The 13,936-nt window shown below is 50.4% G+C and overlaps 1 protein-coding gene across 1 annotated transcript in view; it reads right to left on the bottom strand.

Annotated features, from left to right (window-relative positions):
* The window catches only part of LOC110504940 (receptor-type tyrosine-protein phosphatase-like N), a 233,826-nt gene that overhangs the window by 186,520 nt on the left and 33,370 nt on the right, over nt 1-13,936 (bottom strand). The window contains exon 5 of the mRNA XM_036965260.2: nt 10,914-11,250. Within this exon, the coding sequence (XP_036821155.2) occupies nt 10,914-11,250 (337 nt within the window). The remainder of the gene's footprint in view (nt 1-10,913; nt 11,251-13,936) is intronic.

The following is a 13,936-nucleotide window of genomic DNA, read 5'->3' as shown; positions in this document are numbered from 1 at the left end:
GACAAAGGGAATCTCCCGCCCAAGACAAAGGGACTCTCCCGCCCAAGACAAAGGGACTCTCCCGCCCAAGACAAAGGGAATCTCCCGCCCAAGACAAAGGGACTCTTCCGCCCAAGACAAAGGGAATCTCCCGCCCAAGACAAAGGGAATCTCCCACCCAAGACAAAGGGAATCTCCCGCCCAAGACAAAGGGACTCTCCCGCCCAAGACAAAGGGAATCTCCCGCCCAAGACAAAGGGAATCTCCCGCCCAAGACAAAGGGAATCTCACGCCCAAGACAAAGGGAATCTCCCGCCCAAGACAAAGGGAATCTCCCGGAAACGACAAAGGGAATCTCCCGCCCAAGACAAAGGGACTCTCCCACCCAAGACAAAGGGACTCTCCCGCCCAAGACAAAGGGAATCTCCCGCCCAAGACAAAGGGACTCTTTCACCCAAGACAAAGGTACTCTCCCGCCCAAGACAAAGGGACTCTCCCGCCCAAGACAAAGGGAATCTCCCGCTCAAGACAAAGGGAATCTCCCGCCCAAGACAAAGGGAATCTCCCGCCCAAGACAAAGGGACTCTTTTGCCCAAGACAAAGGGACTCTCCCGCCCAAGACAAAGGGACTCTCCCATCCAAGACAAAGGGAATCTCCCGCCCAAGACAAAGGGACTCTTTCGCTCAAGACAAAGGGAATCTCCCGCCCAAGACAAAGGGAATCTCCCGCCCAAGACAAAGGGAATCTCCCGCCCAAAACAAAGGGACTCTCCCGCCCAAGACAAAGGGAATCTCCCGCCCTAGACAAATGGACTCTCCCGCCCAAGACAAAGGGAATCTCCCGCCCAAGACAAAGGGAATCTCCCGCCCAAGACAAAGGGACTCTTTCGCTCAAGACAAAGGGAATCTCCCGCCCAAGACAAAGGGAATCTCCCGCCCAAGACAAAGGGACTCTCCCGCCCAAGACAAAGGGACTTTCCCGCCCAGAACAAGGGGACTCTCCCGCCCAAGACAAAGGGAATCTCCCGCCCAAGACAAATGGAATCTCCCGCCCAAGACAAAGGGACTCTCCCGCCCAAGACAAAGGGACTCTCCCGCCCAAGACAAAGGGAATCTCCCGCCCAAGACAAAGGGACTCTTTTGCCCAAGACAAAGGGACTCTCCCGCCCAAGACAAAGGGACTCTCCCGTCCAAGACAAAGGGAATCTCCCGCCCAAGACAAAGGGACTCTTTCGCTCAAGACAAAGGGAATCTCCCACCCAAGACAAAGGGACTCTCCCGCCCAAGACAAAGGGACTCTTTCGCCCAAGACAAAGGGACTCTCCCGCCCAAGACAAAGGGAATCTCCCGCCCAAGACAAAGGGAATCTCCCGCCCAAGACAAAGGGACTCTCCCGCCCAAGACAAAGGGACTCTCCCGCCCAAGACAAAGGGAATCTCCCGCCCAAGACAAAGGGACTCTTTCGCTCAAGAGAAAGGGAATCTCCCGCCCAAGACAAAGGGAATCTCACGCCCAAGACAAAGGGAATCTCCCGCCCAAGACAAAGGGAATCTCCCGGAAACGACAAAGGGAATCTCCCGCCCAAGACAAAGGGACTCTCCCACCCAAGACAAAGGGACTCTCCCGCCCAAGACAAAGGGAATCTCCCGCCCAAGACAAAGGGACTCTTTCGCTCAAGACAAAGGGAATCTCCCGCCCAAGACAAAGGGACTCTTTCGCCCAAGACAAAGGGAATCTCCCGCCCAAGACAAAGGGACTCTCCCGCCCAAGACAAAGGGACTCTCCCGCCCAAGACAAAGGGAATCTCCCGCCCAAGACAAAGGGAATCTCCCACCCAAGACAAAGGGAATCTCCCGCCCAAGACAAAGGGACTCTCCCGCCCAAGACAAAGGGAATCTCCCGACCAAGACAAAGGGAATCTCCCGCCCAAGACAAAGGGAATCTCACGCCCAAGACAAAGGGAATCTCCCGCCCAAGACAAAGGGGCTCTTTCACCCAAGACAAAGGGACTCTTTCACCCAAGACAAAGGTACTCTCCCGCCCAAGACAAAGGGACTCTCCCGCCCAAGACAAAGGGAATATCCCGCCCAAGACAAAGGGACTCTCCCGCCCAAGACAAAGGGAATCTCCCGCCCAAGACAAAGGGAATCTCCCGCCCAAGACAAAGGGAATCTCCCGCCCAAGACAAAGGGACTCTCCCGCCCAAGACAAAGGGACTTTCCCGCCCAAGACAAAGGGACTCTCCCGCCCAAGACAAAGGGAATCTCCCGCCCTAGACAAATGGACTCTCCCGCCCAAGACAAAGGGAATCTCCCGCCCAAGACAAAGGGACTCTTTCGCCCAAGACAAAGGGACTCTCCCGCCCAAGACAAAGGGAATCTCCCGCCCAAGACAAAGGGAATCTCCCGCCCAAGACAAAGGGAATCTCACGCCCAAGACAAAGGGAATCTCCCGCCCAAGACAAAGGGAATCTCCCGGAAACGACAAAGGGAATCTCCCGCCCAAGACAAAGGGACTCTCCCACCCAAGACAAAGGGACTCTCCCGCCCAAGACAAAGGGAATCTCCCGCCCAAGACAAAGGGACTCTTTCACCCAAGACAAAGGTACTCTCCCGCCCAAGACAAAGGGACTCTCCCGCCCAAGACAAAGGGAATCTCCCGCTCAAGACAAAGGGAATCTCCCGCCCAAGACAAAGGGAATCTCCCGCCCAAGACAAAGGGACTCTTTTGCCCAAGACAAAGGGACTCTCCCGCCCAAGACAAAGGGACTCTCCCATCCAAGACAAAGGGAATCTCCCGCCCAAGACAAAGGGACTCTTTCGCTCAAGACAAAGGGAATCTCCCGCCCAAGACAAAGGGAATCTCCCGCCCAAGACAAAGGGAATCTCCCGCCCAAAACAAAGGGACTCTCCCGCCCAAGACAAAGGGAATCTCCCGCCCTAGACAAATGGACTCTCCCGCCCAAGACAAAGGGAATCTCCCGCCCAAGACAAAGGGACTCTTTCGCCCAAGACAAAGGGAATCTCCCGCCCAAGACAAAGGGAATCTCCCGCCCAAGACAAAGGGAATCTCCCGCCCAAGACAAAGGGAATCTCCCGCCCAAGACAAAGGGACTCTCCCGCCCAAGACAAAGGGAATCTCCCGCCCAAGACAAAGGGAATCTCCCACCCAAGACAAAGGGTATCTCCCGCCCAAGACAAAGGGACTCTCCCGCCCAAGACAAAGGGAATCTCCCGCTCAAGACAACGGAAATCTCCCGCCCAAGACAAAGGGACTCTCCCGCCCAAAACAAAGGGAATCTCCCGCCCAAGACAAAGGGAATCTCCCGCCCAAGACAAAGGGGCTCTTTTGCCCAAGACAAAGGGAATCTCCCGCCCAAGACAAAGGGACTCTCCCGCCCAAGACAAAGGGACTTTCCCGCCCAAGACAAAGGGACTCTCCCGCCCAAGACAAAGGGAATCTCCCGCCCTAGACAAATGGACTCTCCCGCCCAAGACAAAGGGAATCTCCCGCCCAAGACAAAGGGACTCTTTCGCCCAAGACAAAGGGACTCTCCCGCCCAAGACAAAGGGAATCTCCCGCCCAAGACAAAGGGAATCTCCCGCCCAAGACAAAGGGAATCTCACGCCCAAGACAAAGGGAATCTCCCGCCCAAGACAAAGGGAATCTCCCGGAAACGACAAAGGGAATCTCCCGCCCAAGACAAAGGGAATCTCCCGCCCAAGACAAAGGGACTCTTTCGCTCAAGACAAAGGGAATCTCCCGCCCAAGACAAAGGGACTCTCCCGCCCAAGACAAAGGGACTCTCCCGCCCAAGACAAAGGGAATCTCCCGCCCAAGACAAAGGGACTCTTCCGCCCAAGACAAAGGGAATCTCCCACCCAAGACAAAGGGAATCTCCCACCCAAGACAAAGGGAATCTCCCGCCCAAGACAAAGGGACTCTCCCGCCCAAGACAAAGGGAATCTCCCGCCCAAGACAAAGGGAATCTCCCGCCCAAGACAAAGGGAATCTCACGCCCAAGACAAAGGGAATCTCCCGCCCAAGACAAAAGGAATCTCCCGGAAACGACAAAGGGAATCTCCCGCCAAAGACAAAGGGACTCTCCCACCCAAGACAAAGGGACTCTCCCGCCCCAGAGACAAAGGGAATCTCCCGCCCAAGACAAAGGGACTCTTTCGCTCAGGACAAAGGGAATCTCCCGCCCAAGACAAAGGGACTCTTTCGCCCAAGACAAAGGGAATCTCCCGCCCAAGACAAAGGGACTCTCCCGCCCAAGACAAAGGGACTTTCCCGCCCAGAACAAGGGGACTCTCCCGCCCAAGAAAAAGGGAATCTCCCGCCCAAGACAAAGGGAATCTCCCGCCCAAGACAAAGGGACTCTCCCGCCCAAGACAAAGGGACTCTCCCGCCCAAGACAAAGGGAATATCCCGCCCAAGACAAAGGGACTCTCCCGCCCAAGACAAAGGGAATCTCCCGCCCAAGACAAAGGGAATCTCCCGCCCAAGACAAAGGGAATCTCCCGCCCAAGACAAAGGGAATCTCCCGCCCAAGACAAAGGGAATCTCCCGCCCAAGACAAAGGGACTCTTTCGCTCAAGACAAAGGGAATCTCCCGCCCAAGACAAAGGGAATCTCCCGCCCAAGACAAAGGGACACTCCCGCCCAAGACAAAGGGACTTTCCCGCCCAGAACAAGGGGACTCTCCCGCCCAAGACAAAGGGAATCTCCCGCCCAAGACAAATGGAATCTCCCGCCCAAGACAAAGGGACTCTCCCGCCCAAGACAAAGGGACTCTCCCGCCCAAGACAAAGGGAATCTCCCGCCCAAGACAAAGGGACTCTTTTGCCCAAGACAAAGGGACTCTCCCGCCCAAGACAAAGGGACTCTCCCGTCCAAGACAAAGGGAATCTCCCGCCCAAGACAAAGGGACTCTTTCGCTCAAGACAAAGGGAATCTCCCACCCAAGACAAAGGGACTCTCCCGCCCAAGACAAAGGGACTCTTTCGCCCAAGACAAAGGGACTCTCCCGCCCAAGACAAAGGGAATCTCCCGCCCAAGACAAAGGGAATCTCCCGCCCAAGACAAAGGGACTCTCCCGCCCAAGACAAAGGGAATCTCCCGCCCAAGACAAAGGGACTCTTTCGCCCAAGACAAAGGGACTCTCCCGCCCAAGACAAAGGGACTCTCCCGCCCAAGACAAAGGGAATCTCCCGCCCAAGACAAAGGGACTCTCCCGCCCAAGACAAAGGGAATCTCCCGCCCAAGACAAAGGGACTCTTTCGCTCAAGAGAAAGGGAATCTCCCGCCCAAGACAAAGGGAATCTCACGCCCAAGACAAAGGGAATCTCCCGCCCAAGACAAAGGGAATCTCCCGGAAACGACAAAGGGAATCTCCCGCCCAAGACAAAGGGACTCTCCCACCCAAGACAAAGGGACTCTCCCGCCCAAGACAAAGGGAATCTCCCGCCCAAGACAAAGGGACTCTTTCGCTCAAGACAAAGGGAATCTCCCGCCCAAGACAAAGGGACTCTTTCGCCCAAGACAAAGGGAATCTCCCGCCCAAGACAAAGGGACTCTCCCGCCCAAGACAAAGGGACTCTCCCGCCCAAGACAAAGGGAATCTCCCGCCCAAGACAAAGGGAATCTCCCACCCAAGACAAAGGGAATCTCCCGCCCAAGACAAAGGGACTCTCCCGCCCAAGACAAAGGGAATCTCCCGACCAAGACAAAGGGAATCTCCCGCCCAAGACAAAGGGAATCTCACGCCCAAGACAAAGGGAATCTCCCGCCCAAGACAAAGGGGCTCTTTCACCCAAGACAAAGGGACTCTTTCACCCAAGACAAAGGTACTCTCCCGCCCAAGACAAAGGGACTCTCCCGCCCAAGACAAAGGGAATATCCCGCCCAAGACAAAGGGACTCTCCCGCCCAAGACAAAGGGAATCTCCCGCCCAAGACAAAGGGAATCTCCCGCCCAAGACAAAGGGAATCTCCCGCCCAAGACAAAGGGAATCTCCCGCCCAAGACAAAGGGAATCTCCCGCCCAAGACAAAGGGACTCTTTCGCTCAAGACAAAGGGAATCTCCCGCCCAAGACAAAGGGAATCTCCCGCCCAAGACAAAGGGACTCTCCCGCCCAAGACAAAGGGACTTTCCCGCCCAGAACAAGGGGACTCTCCCGCCCAAGACAAAGGGACTCTCCCGCCCAAGACAAAGGGACTCTCCCGCCCAAGACAAAGGGAATCTCCCGCCCAAGACAAAGGGACTCTTTTGCCCAAGACAAAGGGAATCTCCCGCCCAAGACAAAGGGACTCTTTCGCTCAAGACAAAGGGAATCTCCCACCCAAGACAAAGGGACTCTCCCGCCCAAGACAAAGGGACTCTTTCGCCCAAGACAAAGGGACTCTCCCGCCCAAGACAAAGGGAATCTCCCGCCCAAGACAAAGGGAATCTCCCGCCCAAGACAAAGGGACTCTCCCGCCCAAGACAAAGGGAATCTCCCGCCCAAGACAAAGGGACTCTTTCGCCCAAGACAAAGGGACTCTCCCGCCCAAGACAAAGGGACTCTCCCGCCCAAGACAAAGGGAATATCCCGCCCAAGACAAAGGGACTCTCCCGCCCAAGACAAAGGGAATCTCCCGCCCAAGACAAAGGGACTCTCCCGCCCAAGACAAAGGGACTCTCCCGCCCAAGACAAAGGGAATCTCCCGCCCAAGACAAAGGGACTCTTTTGCCCAAGACAAAGGGAATCTCCCGCCCAAGACAAAGGGACTCTTTCGCTCAAGACAAAGGGAATCTCCCACCCAAGACAAAGGGACTCTCCCGCCCAAGACAAAGGGACTCTTTCGCCCAAGACAAAGGGACTCTCCCGCCCAAGACAAAGGGAATCTCCCGCCCAAGACAAAGGGAATCTCCCGCCCAAGACAAAGGGACTCTCCCGCCCAAGACAAAGGGAATCTCCCGCCCAAGACAAAGGGACTCTTTCGCCCAAGACAAAGGGACTCTCCCGCCCAAGACAAAGGGACTCTCCCGCCCAAGACAAAGGGAATATCCCGCCCAAGACAAAGGGACTCTCCCGCCCAAGACAAAGGGAATCTCCCGCCCAAGACAAAGGGACTCTTTCGCTCAAGAGAAAGGGAATCTCCCGCCCAAGACAAAGGGACTCTCCCGCCCAAGACAAAGGGACTCTCCCGCCCAAGACAAAGGGAATCTCACGCCCAAGACAAAGGGAATCTCCCGCCCAAGACAAAGGGAATCTCCCGGAAACGACAAAGGGAATCTCCCGCCCAAGACAAAGGGACTCTCCCACCCAAGACAAAGGGACTCTCCCGCCCAAGACAAAGGGAATCTCCCCCCCAAGACAAAGGGACTCTTTCGCTCAAGACAAAGGGAATCTCCCGCCCAAGACAAAGGGACTCTCCCGCCCAAGACAAAGGGACTCTCCCGCCCAAGACAAAGGGAATCTCCCGCCCAAGACAAAGGGACTCTCCCGCCCAAGACAAAGGGAATCTCCCGCCCAAGACAAAGGGAATCTCCCACACAAGACAAAGGGAATCTCCCGCCCAAGACAAAGGGACTCTCCCGCCCAAGACAAAGGGAATCTCCCGCCCAAGACAAAGGGAATCTCCCGCCCAAGACAAAGGGAATCTCACGCCCAAGACAAAGGGAATCTCCCGCCCAAGACAAAGGGAATCTCCCGGAAACGACAAAGGGAATCTCCCGCCCAAGACAAAGGGACTCTCCCGCCCAAGACAAAGGGAATCTCCCGCCCAAGACAAAGGGACTCTTTCGCTCAAGACAAAGGGAATCTCCCGCCCAAGACAAAGGGACTCTTTCGCCCAAGACAAAGGGAATCTCCCGCCCAAGACAAAGGGACTCTCCCGCCCAAGACAAAGGGACTTTCCCGCCCAGAACAAGGGGACTCTCCCGCCCAAGACAAAGGGAATCTCCCGCCCAAGACAAAGGGTATCTCCCGCCCAAGACAAAGGGACTCTCCCGCCCAAGACAAAGGCACTCTCCTGCCCAAGACAAAGGGACTCTCCCGCCCAAGACAAAGGGACTCTCCCGCCCAAGACAAAGGGAATCTCCCTCCCAAGACAAAGGGACTCTCCCGCCCAAGACAAAGGCACTCTCCTGCCCAAGACAAAGGGACTCTCCCGCCCAAGACAAAGGGACTCTCCCGCCCAAGACAAAGGGAATCTCCCGCACAAGACAAAGGGACTCTCCCGCCCAAGACAAAGGGAATCTCCCGCCCAAGACAAAGGGAATCTCCCGCCCAAGACAAAGGGAATCTCCCGCCCAAGACAAAGGGAATCTCCCGCCCAAGACAAAGGGACTCTCCCGCCCAAGACAAAGGGAAGCTCCCGCCCAAGACAAAGGGAATCTCCCGCCCAAGACAAAGGGACTCTCCCGCCCAAGACAAAGGGAATCTCCCGCCCAAGACAAAGGGACTCTCCCGCCCAAGACAAAGGGAATCTCCCGCCCAAGACAAAGGGACTCTCCCGCCCAAGACAAAGGGAATCTCCCGCCCAAGACAAAGGGAATCTCCCGCCCAAGACAAAGGGACTCTCCCGCCCAATTGCACAACGTCCCAGAATTTGAGAATTGAACAATATATATATTTTTGAAATTGTGTAAATGGGCGGGGGGGGGGGGGGGGGGGAGCTACGATCCGTCCACTTTGTTCACCATTGTGATACCATGGGGGAAAAAAAAGAAACGCACAGCCACATTACCCTGCTTTTCCTCAATTATGAGGCTTGCATCTACAGGTTGGATAAAATGTTTGATAAGAATACTTTTGAAAAGATTACAATGTTATTTAAGTCTTCTAAAATGAATGGTTTTGATCTAATGGTAACTCATGCCCAGCCAAGTGGCCACGCCCAAGTGAATAGACAGTGGTTGTAAATGATGAACCAACCCCTTTTCTACATTTTTATAAAAATCCCCCCCCCCCGTGACCCAAAGTCATGTCAGTTCCAAATACCATGTGGACTTGTCCTCACGTTTAAAAAGGGCTAATTCTAATTTCAACTCTACAGAATAGAAAACGTGAGCGCCTGCTCCACACGTGAAATGGTATGAACTCTGAACTATTGATCTCTCAAGAAGAAGAGAGTCCTAGATCACAGCCTAACAGACTGCAGCTGTAAAGGTAGCAAATCTAGTAAAAACATTGACCGACGCAGAAGACCGCAAGTGAGATGAACATCTCACTCCACGACGACCCGGCAGAATCTACAAAGGGATAATGGCGACCTCGACTGGGCAAACCAGAGCCTCGCATCACCAGCTTAATCGTAAATACTGATTTCATTCCTTTATCCGAACGAGCGATTGTTAAAGTGCATATGTATTCACATTTATGCAAGAATAGGTTCCCATTGTCTTCCTCCGCCCCCCCCCTCTTTTCCTCTCAGAATCTATCATGCTTTACCCAAACTGTTTTTGTTTAGTCCACTAGGGACTTTCCTATCATTGTTAGTAAACAATATCTACTGTTTGATTGTTATGGATTTCTGTGATTATTTAGTTAGTAAATAAATAATTCATTAAATTTGTATATCGCTGATTCATTATGGAAACTAGGGTTCGTGCAGATGTGCAAGAATTTTACGACGTTTGGAATGAGACTAACAAGGTAAAGAATAATTAATGACTGCTATTGATATAAAAGATCTTCAGATCTTTAAGAGGGGATTCGGGAGATAGCCCATGTGCTGGAGTTACATTAAGTTAGCAGATCCACTAACTCACCATCCAGCCCAGTGGTGGAGTTACATTAAGACAGCAGATCCACTAACTCACCATCCAGCTCAGTGGTGGAGTTACATTAAGATAGCAGACCCACTAACTCACCATCCAGCCCAGTGGTGGAGCTACATTAAAACCTCTTTGGGCTAGGGGGCAGTATTTTCACGTCCGGATGAAAAGCGTGCCCAAAGTAAACTGCCTGCTACTCAGGCCCAGAAGTTAGAATATGCATATTATTAGTAGATGTGGAAAACACTCTGACATTTCTAAAACTGTTTTAATAATGTCTGTGCGTATAACAGAACTGATTTGGCCCCGAGCACAATCCATCCAGGGAATGTTTTTTTGAGGTTAATATGTTTTCCATTAGTTTTTGGTAAAGCCTTTTGAATAGAAATATGCTTGCAGTTCCTATGGCTTCCACTAGATGTCAACAGTCTTTAGAATTTGGTTGATGTTTTTCTTTTGAGAAATGAAGAAGTATTCTTTTCCGCTCCATGTGTCACAAGTCTTTTGTTGAACGCGACCTGGAACGTGCTTTGTTTTCGTCCGGTATTGAGCACAGTATATCCCTTCTTAAATTGTATAGATTATTTATGTTTTACAGTCGGATTAGGAATGTTGTTTGAAATGTTTGGACCAAGATTACAGGTAACTTATTAGATACTTTGCAGGAATGTTGAGCGAGTTGTATTTGTGAATCAAACGCACCAAATAAATTGACATTTTTGGGACCTAAACAAGGACATTATCGAACAAAATTACCATTTGTGATATTTATGGGACATTTTGGAGTGCCAACAGAAGAAGATCTTCAAAGGTAAGGCATTCATTATATCACTATTTCTGTCTTTTGTCGCGCACCTGCCTGGTTGAAATCTCATTTTCATGTGTTTGTATGCGGGGTGCTGTCCTCAGATAATCGCATGGTTTGCTTTCGCTGTAAAGCCTTTTTAAAATTGGACACCTTGGCTGGATTAACAAGAAGTTAAGCTTTATTCTGATGTATAACACTTGTATGTTTTATGAATTTTTATGATGAGTATTTCTGTTTTTGAATTTGGCGCACTGCAATTTCACTGGGTGTTGTCAAATCAATCGCGTTAACGGGATTCGAGTGGGAGTAGGATAGAAGGGATCCCGAAGAGGTTTTAAGACAGCAGATCTACTAACTCACCATCCAGCCCAGCCAGAGAGCTGTAGTCATGCTGTGGAAGCTGCTGCTGTTGTCTGGCTCTAGCCATAGCCAGCTCTGTCAGACTGTAGTCCTCTACATAGTCCAGAGGCAGCTCCGGTTCCTCGTAGTAGGGTGGGGCCGGCAGGGCTGCTGCCCCCCGGTGGCGGAATGAGGGCTGTGCAGGGGAAGAGGACAGATAGAGGGAGATGACGTCCTGTAGCAGTTGATGGTCCCTCTCTCTCTGTTTGGCCTGTTGGTATCTGGAGGAGGGGCGGAGCCCTGCGTAGACTCCTCCTCCCTGGTGGAGGGAGCGCTCCATATCTTCCTGGTATCTGTGCTGTAATACACAGAGAGATGGTTTACGGATGAGTTCTGTGTGTGTGCGTGAGTGATTTCATACATTAAACCTTTACTTGTAGCCAGGTAAAGTCATTGAAAATGTACAGTTATAACTATAACTTCTGTTCCCTGATGGAGAGAATCTCCAAATACATGTATACATGTTCAGAATGTTACCTGGTGATATGGTACTGTTAGACAACATACTCAGAATGTTACCTGGTGATATGTTGCTGCTAGCGATAGACAACATACTCAGATTGTTACCTGGTGATATGGTGCTGCTAGACAACATACTCAGAATGTTACCTGGTGATATGGTGCTGCTAGACAACATACTCAGAATGTTACCTGGTGATAAGGTGCTGCTAGACAACATACTCAGAATGTTACCTGGTGATATGGTGCTGCTAGACAACATACTCAGAATGTTACCTGGTGATATGGTGCTGCTAGTGATAGACAACATATAGAGACAGAATACTGACAGCGGAGTTTAAACCAAGTTTACATACATTATATACAACTAGGTAGAGAAGGCACAGAGCCTCAAGGGAATGAATAGATATACAAATACAGTGGGTTTACGGTTGATATACAGTTTAGTATATGAATATACAGAACTAGTCAAAAGTTTGGACACACCTACTCATTCCAGAGTTTTTATTTTATTTTTTTAACCATTTTCTAAATTGTTGAAAAAAAGTATGAAATAACACATATGGAATCACGTAGTAACTAAAAAATATATTTGAGATTTGAGATTCTTCAAAGTAGCCACCCTTTGCCTTGATGACAGCTTTGTGCACTGTTGGTATTCTCTCAACCATTTTCATGAGGTAGTCACCTGGAATGCATTTAAATTAACAGGTGTTTGTGGAAATTCTTTGTTGTGACAAGGTAGGAGTGGTATACAGAAGATAGCCCTATTTAGTTAAATACCAAGTCCAATGTATGACAAGAACATCTCAAATAAGCAAAGAGAAACGACAGTCCATCATTACTTTAAGACATGAAGGTCAGTCAATCCGGAAAATTTCAAGAACTTTGAAAGTTTCTTAAAGTGCAGTCGCAAAAATCATCAAGTGCTATGATGAAACTAGTCCTCATGAGGACCGCCACAGGAAATGAAGACCCAGAGTTACCTCTGCTGCAGAGGATAAGTTCATTACAGTTACCAGCTGCAGAAATTGCAGCCCAAATAAATGCTTCACAGAGTTCAAGTACAGACACAACTCATCATCAAATGTTCAGAGGAGACTACGTGAATCAGGCCTTCATGGTCAAATTGACACCAATAATAAGAAGAGACTTGCTTGGACCAAGAAACATGAGCAATGGACATTAGACCGGTGGAAATCTGTCCTTTGGTCTGATGAGTCCAAATTAGAGAGTAGGTGAACGGACGATCTCGGCATGTGTGGTTCCCACTGTGAAGCACAGAGGAGGAGGTGTGATGATGTGGGGGTGCTTTGCTGGTGACACCGTCTGTCATTTGAATATGGCAACTTCAACGGTTGAACTAACTATGTAATGGATGGATCAATCAAATGAACTTATAAACCAATCAATCAAATGTATTTATAAACCAATCAATCAACTGTATTTATAAACCAATCAATCAAATGTATTTATAAACCAATCAATCAAATGTATTTATGTAATATGCTTTATAGCCATTCTTTGATCTGTGTCCCTAAGTGGAGACATATTATCTATAACCATTCTTTGATCTGTGTCCCTACGTGGAGCCATATTATCTATAGCCATTCTTTGATCTGTGTCCCTAAGTGGAGACATATTATCTATAGCCATTCTTTGATCTGTGTCCCTAAGTGGAGACATATTGCATCTCAAGGTCTCAAGCTGCGCCCCCCTGAAAAATGACAGTGCTTATTCGGGAGTGACGGGTTGGGGTTAACCATCGCTTTGTTAGCCAATGGGACTAGGTAGCCAGCTAGTTTCCCATCCCATCCACCAGAGGACGCTTGGACAAGCCCCGCACTGTCCAAGCCCTCCACATCCATGAAGTGGGAATACCCATGCAACATTAGCTTGGGCCCAGGTCATCTAATCGATGAAGTCTGGAAAATAAGGCAAGCAGCGCTTGACTGTGGCTAGCACCAGTGGCAGCTATTTCTCACCAAACCGGGATGCCTTCCGCACCTGGGGGAGGAGGATGGCCACTCCACTTATAAGTGTCTCAATGAGCGGAAGCCAAGGATTCCCATGCTACATCCACAGCAGGGTAGTGTGTAACAGGTCACATGTCATCAGAGCACAACACATGCTGAAATGGTGTACTATTCTACCTTTACTATTCTACCTTTACTATTCTACCTTTACTAATCCACCATTACTATTCTACCTTTACTATTCTACCTTTACTATTCTACCTTTACTATTCTACCTTTACTATTCTACTTTTACTATTCTACCTTTACTATTCTACCTTTACTATTCTACCTTTACTATTCTACCTTTACTATTCTACCTTTACTATTCTACCTTTACTAATCTACATTTACTATTCTACCTTTACTATTCTACCATTACTAATCCACCTTTACTATTCTACCTTTACTAATCTACCTTTACTATTCTACCTTTACTATTCTACCTGTTTAATTCAGATCCCGCGACACAGTTAACCTCAGTTGCTGGGACTGTTGCTATATGTCCCG

Source organism: Oncorhynchus mykiss, chromosome 3, assembly GCF_057628025.1.
Source record: "Oncorhynchus mykiss isolate SJ-2025 chromosome 3, ASM5762802v1, whole genome shotgun sequence".
Lineage (NCBI taxonomy): Eukaryota > Metazoa > Chordata > Actinopteri > Salmoniformes > Salmonidae > Oncorhynchus > Oncorhynchus mykiss.
The sequence above is the reverse complement of the archived record's forward strand: the minus strand, read 5'-3'. Positions and strand labels throughout refer to the sequence as shown.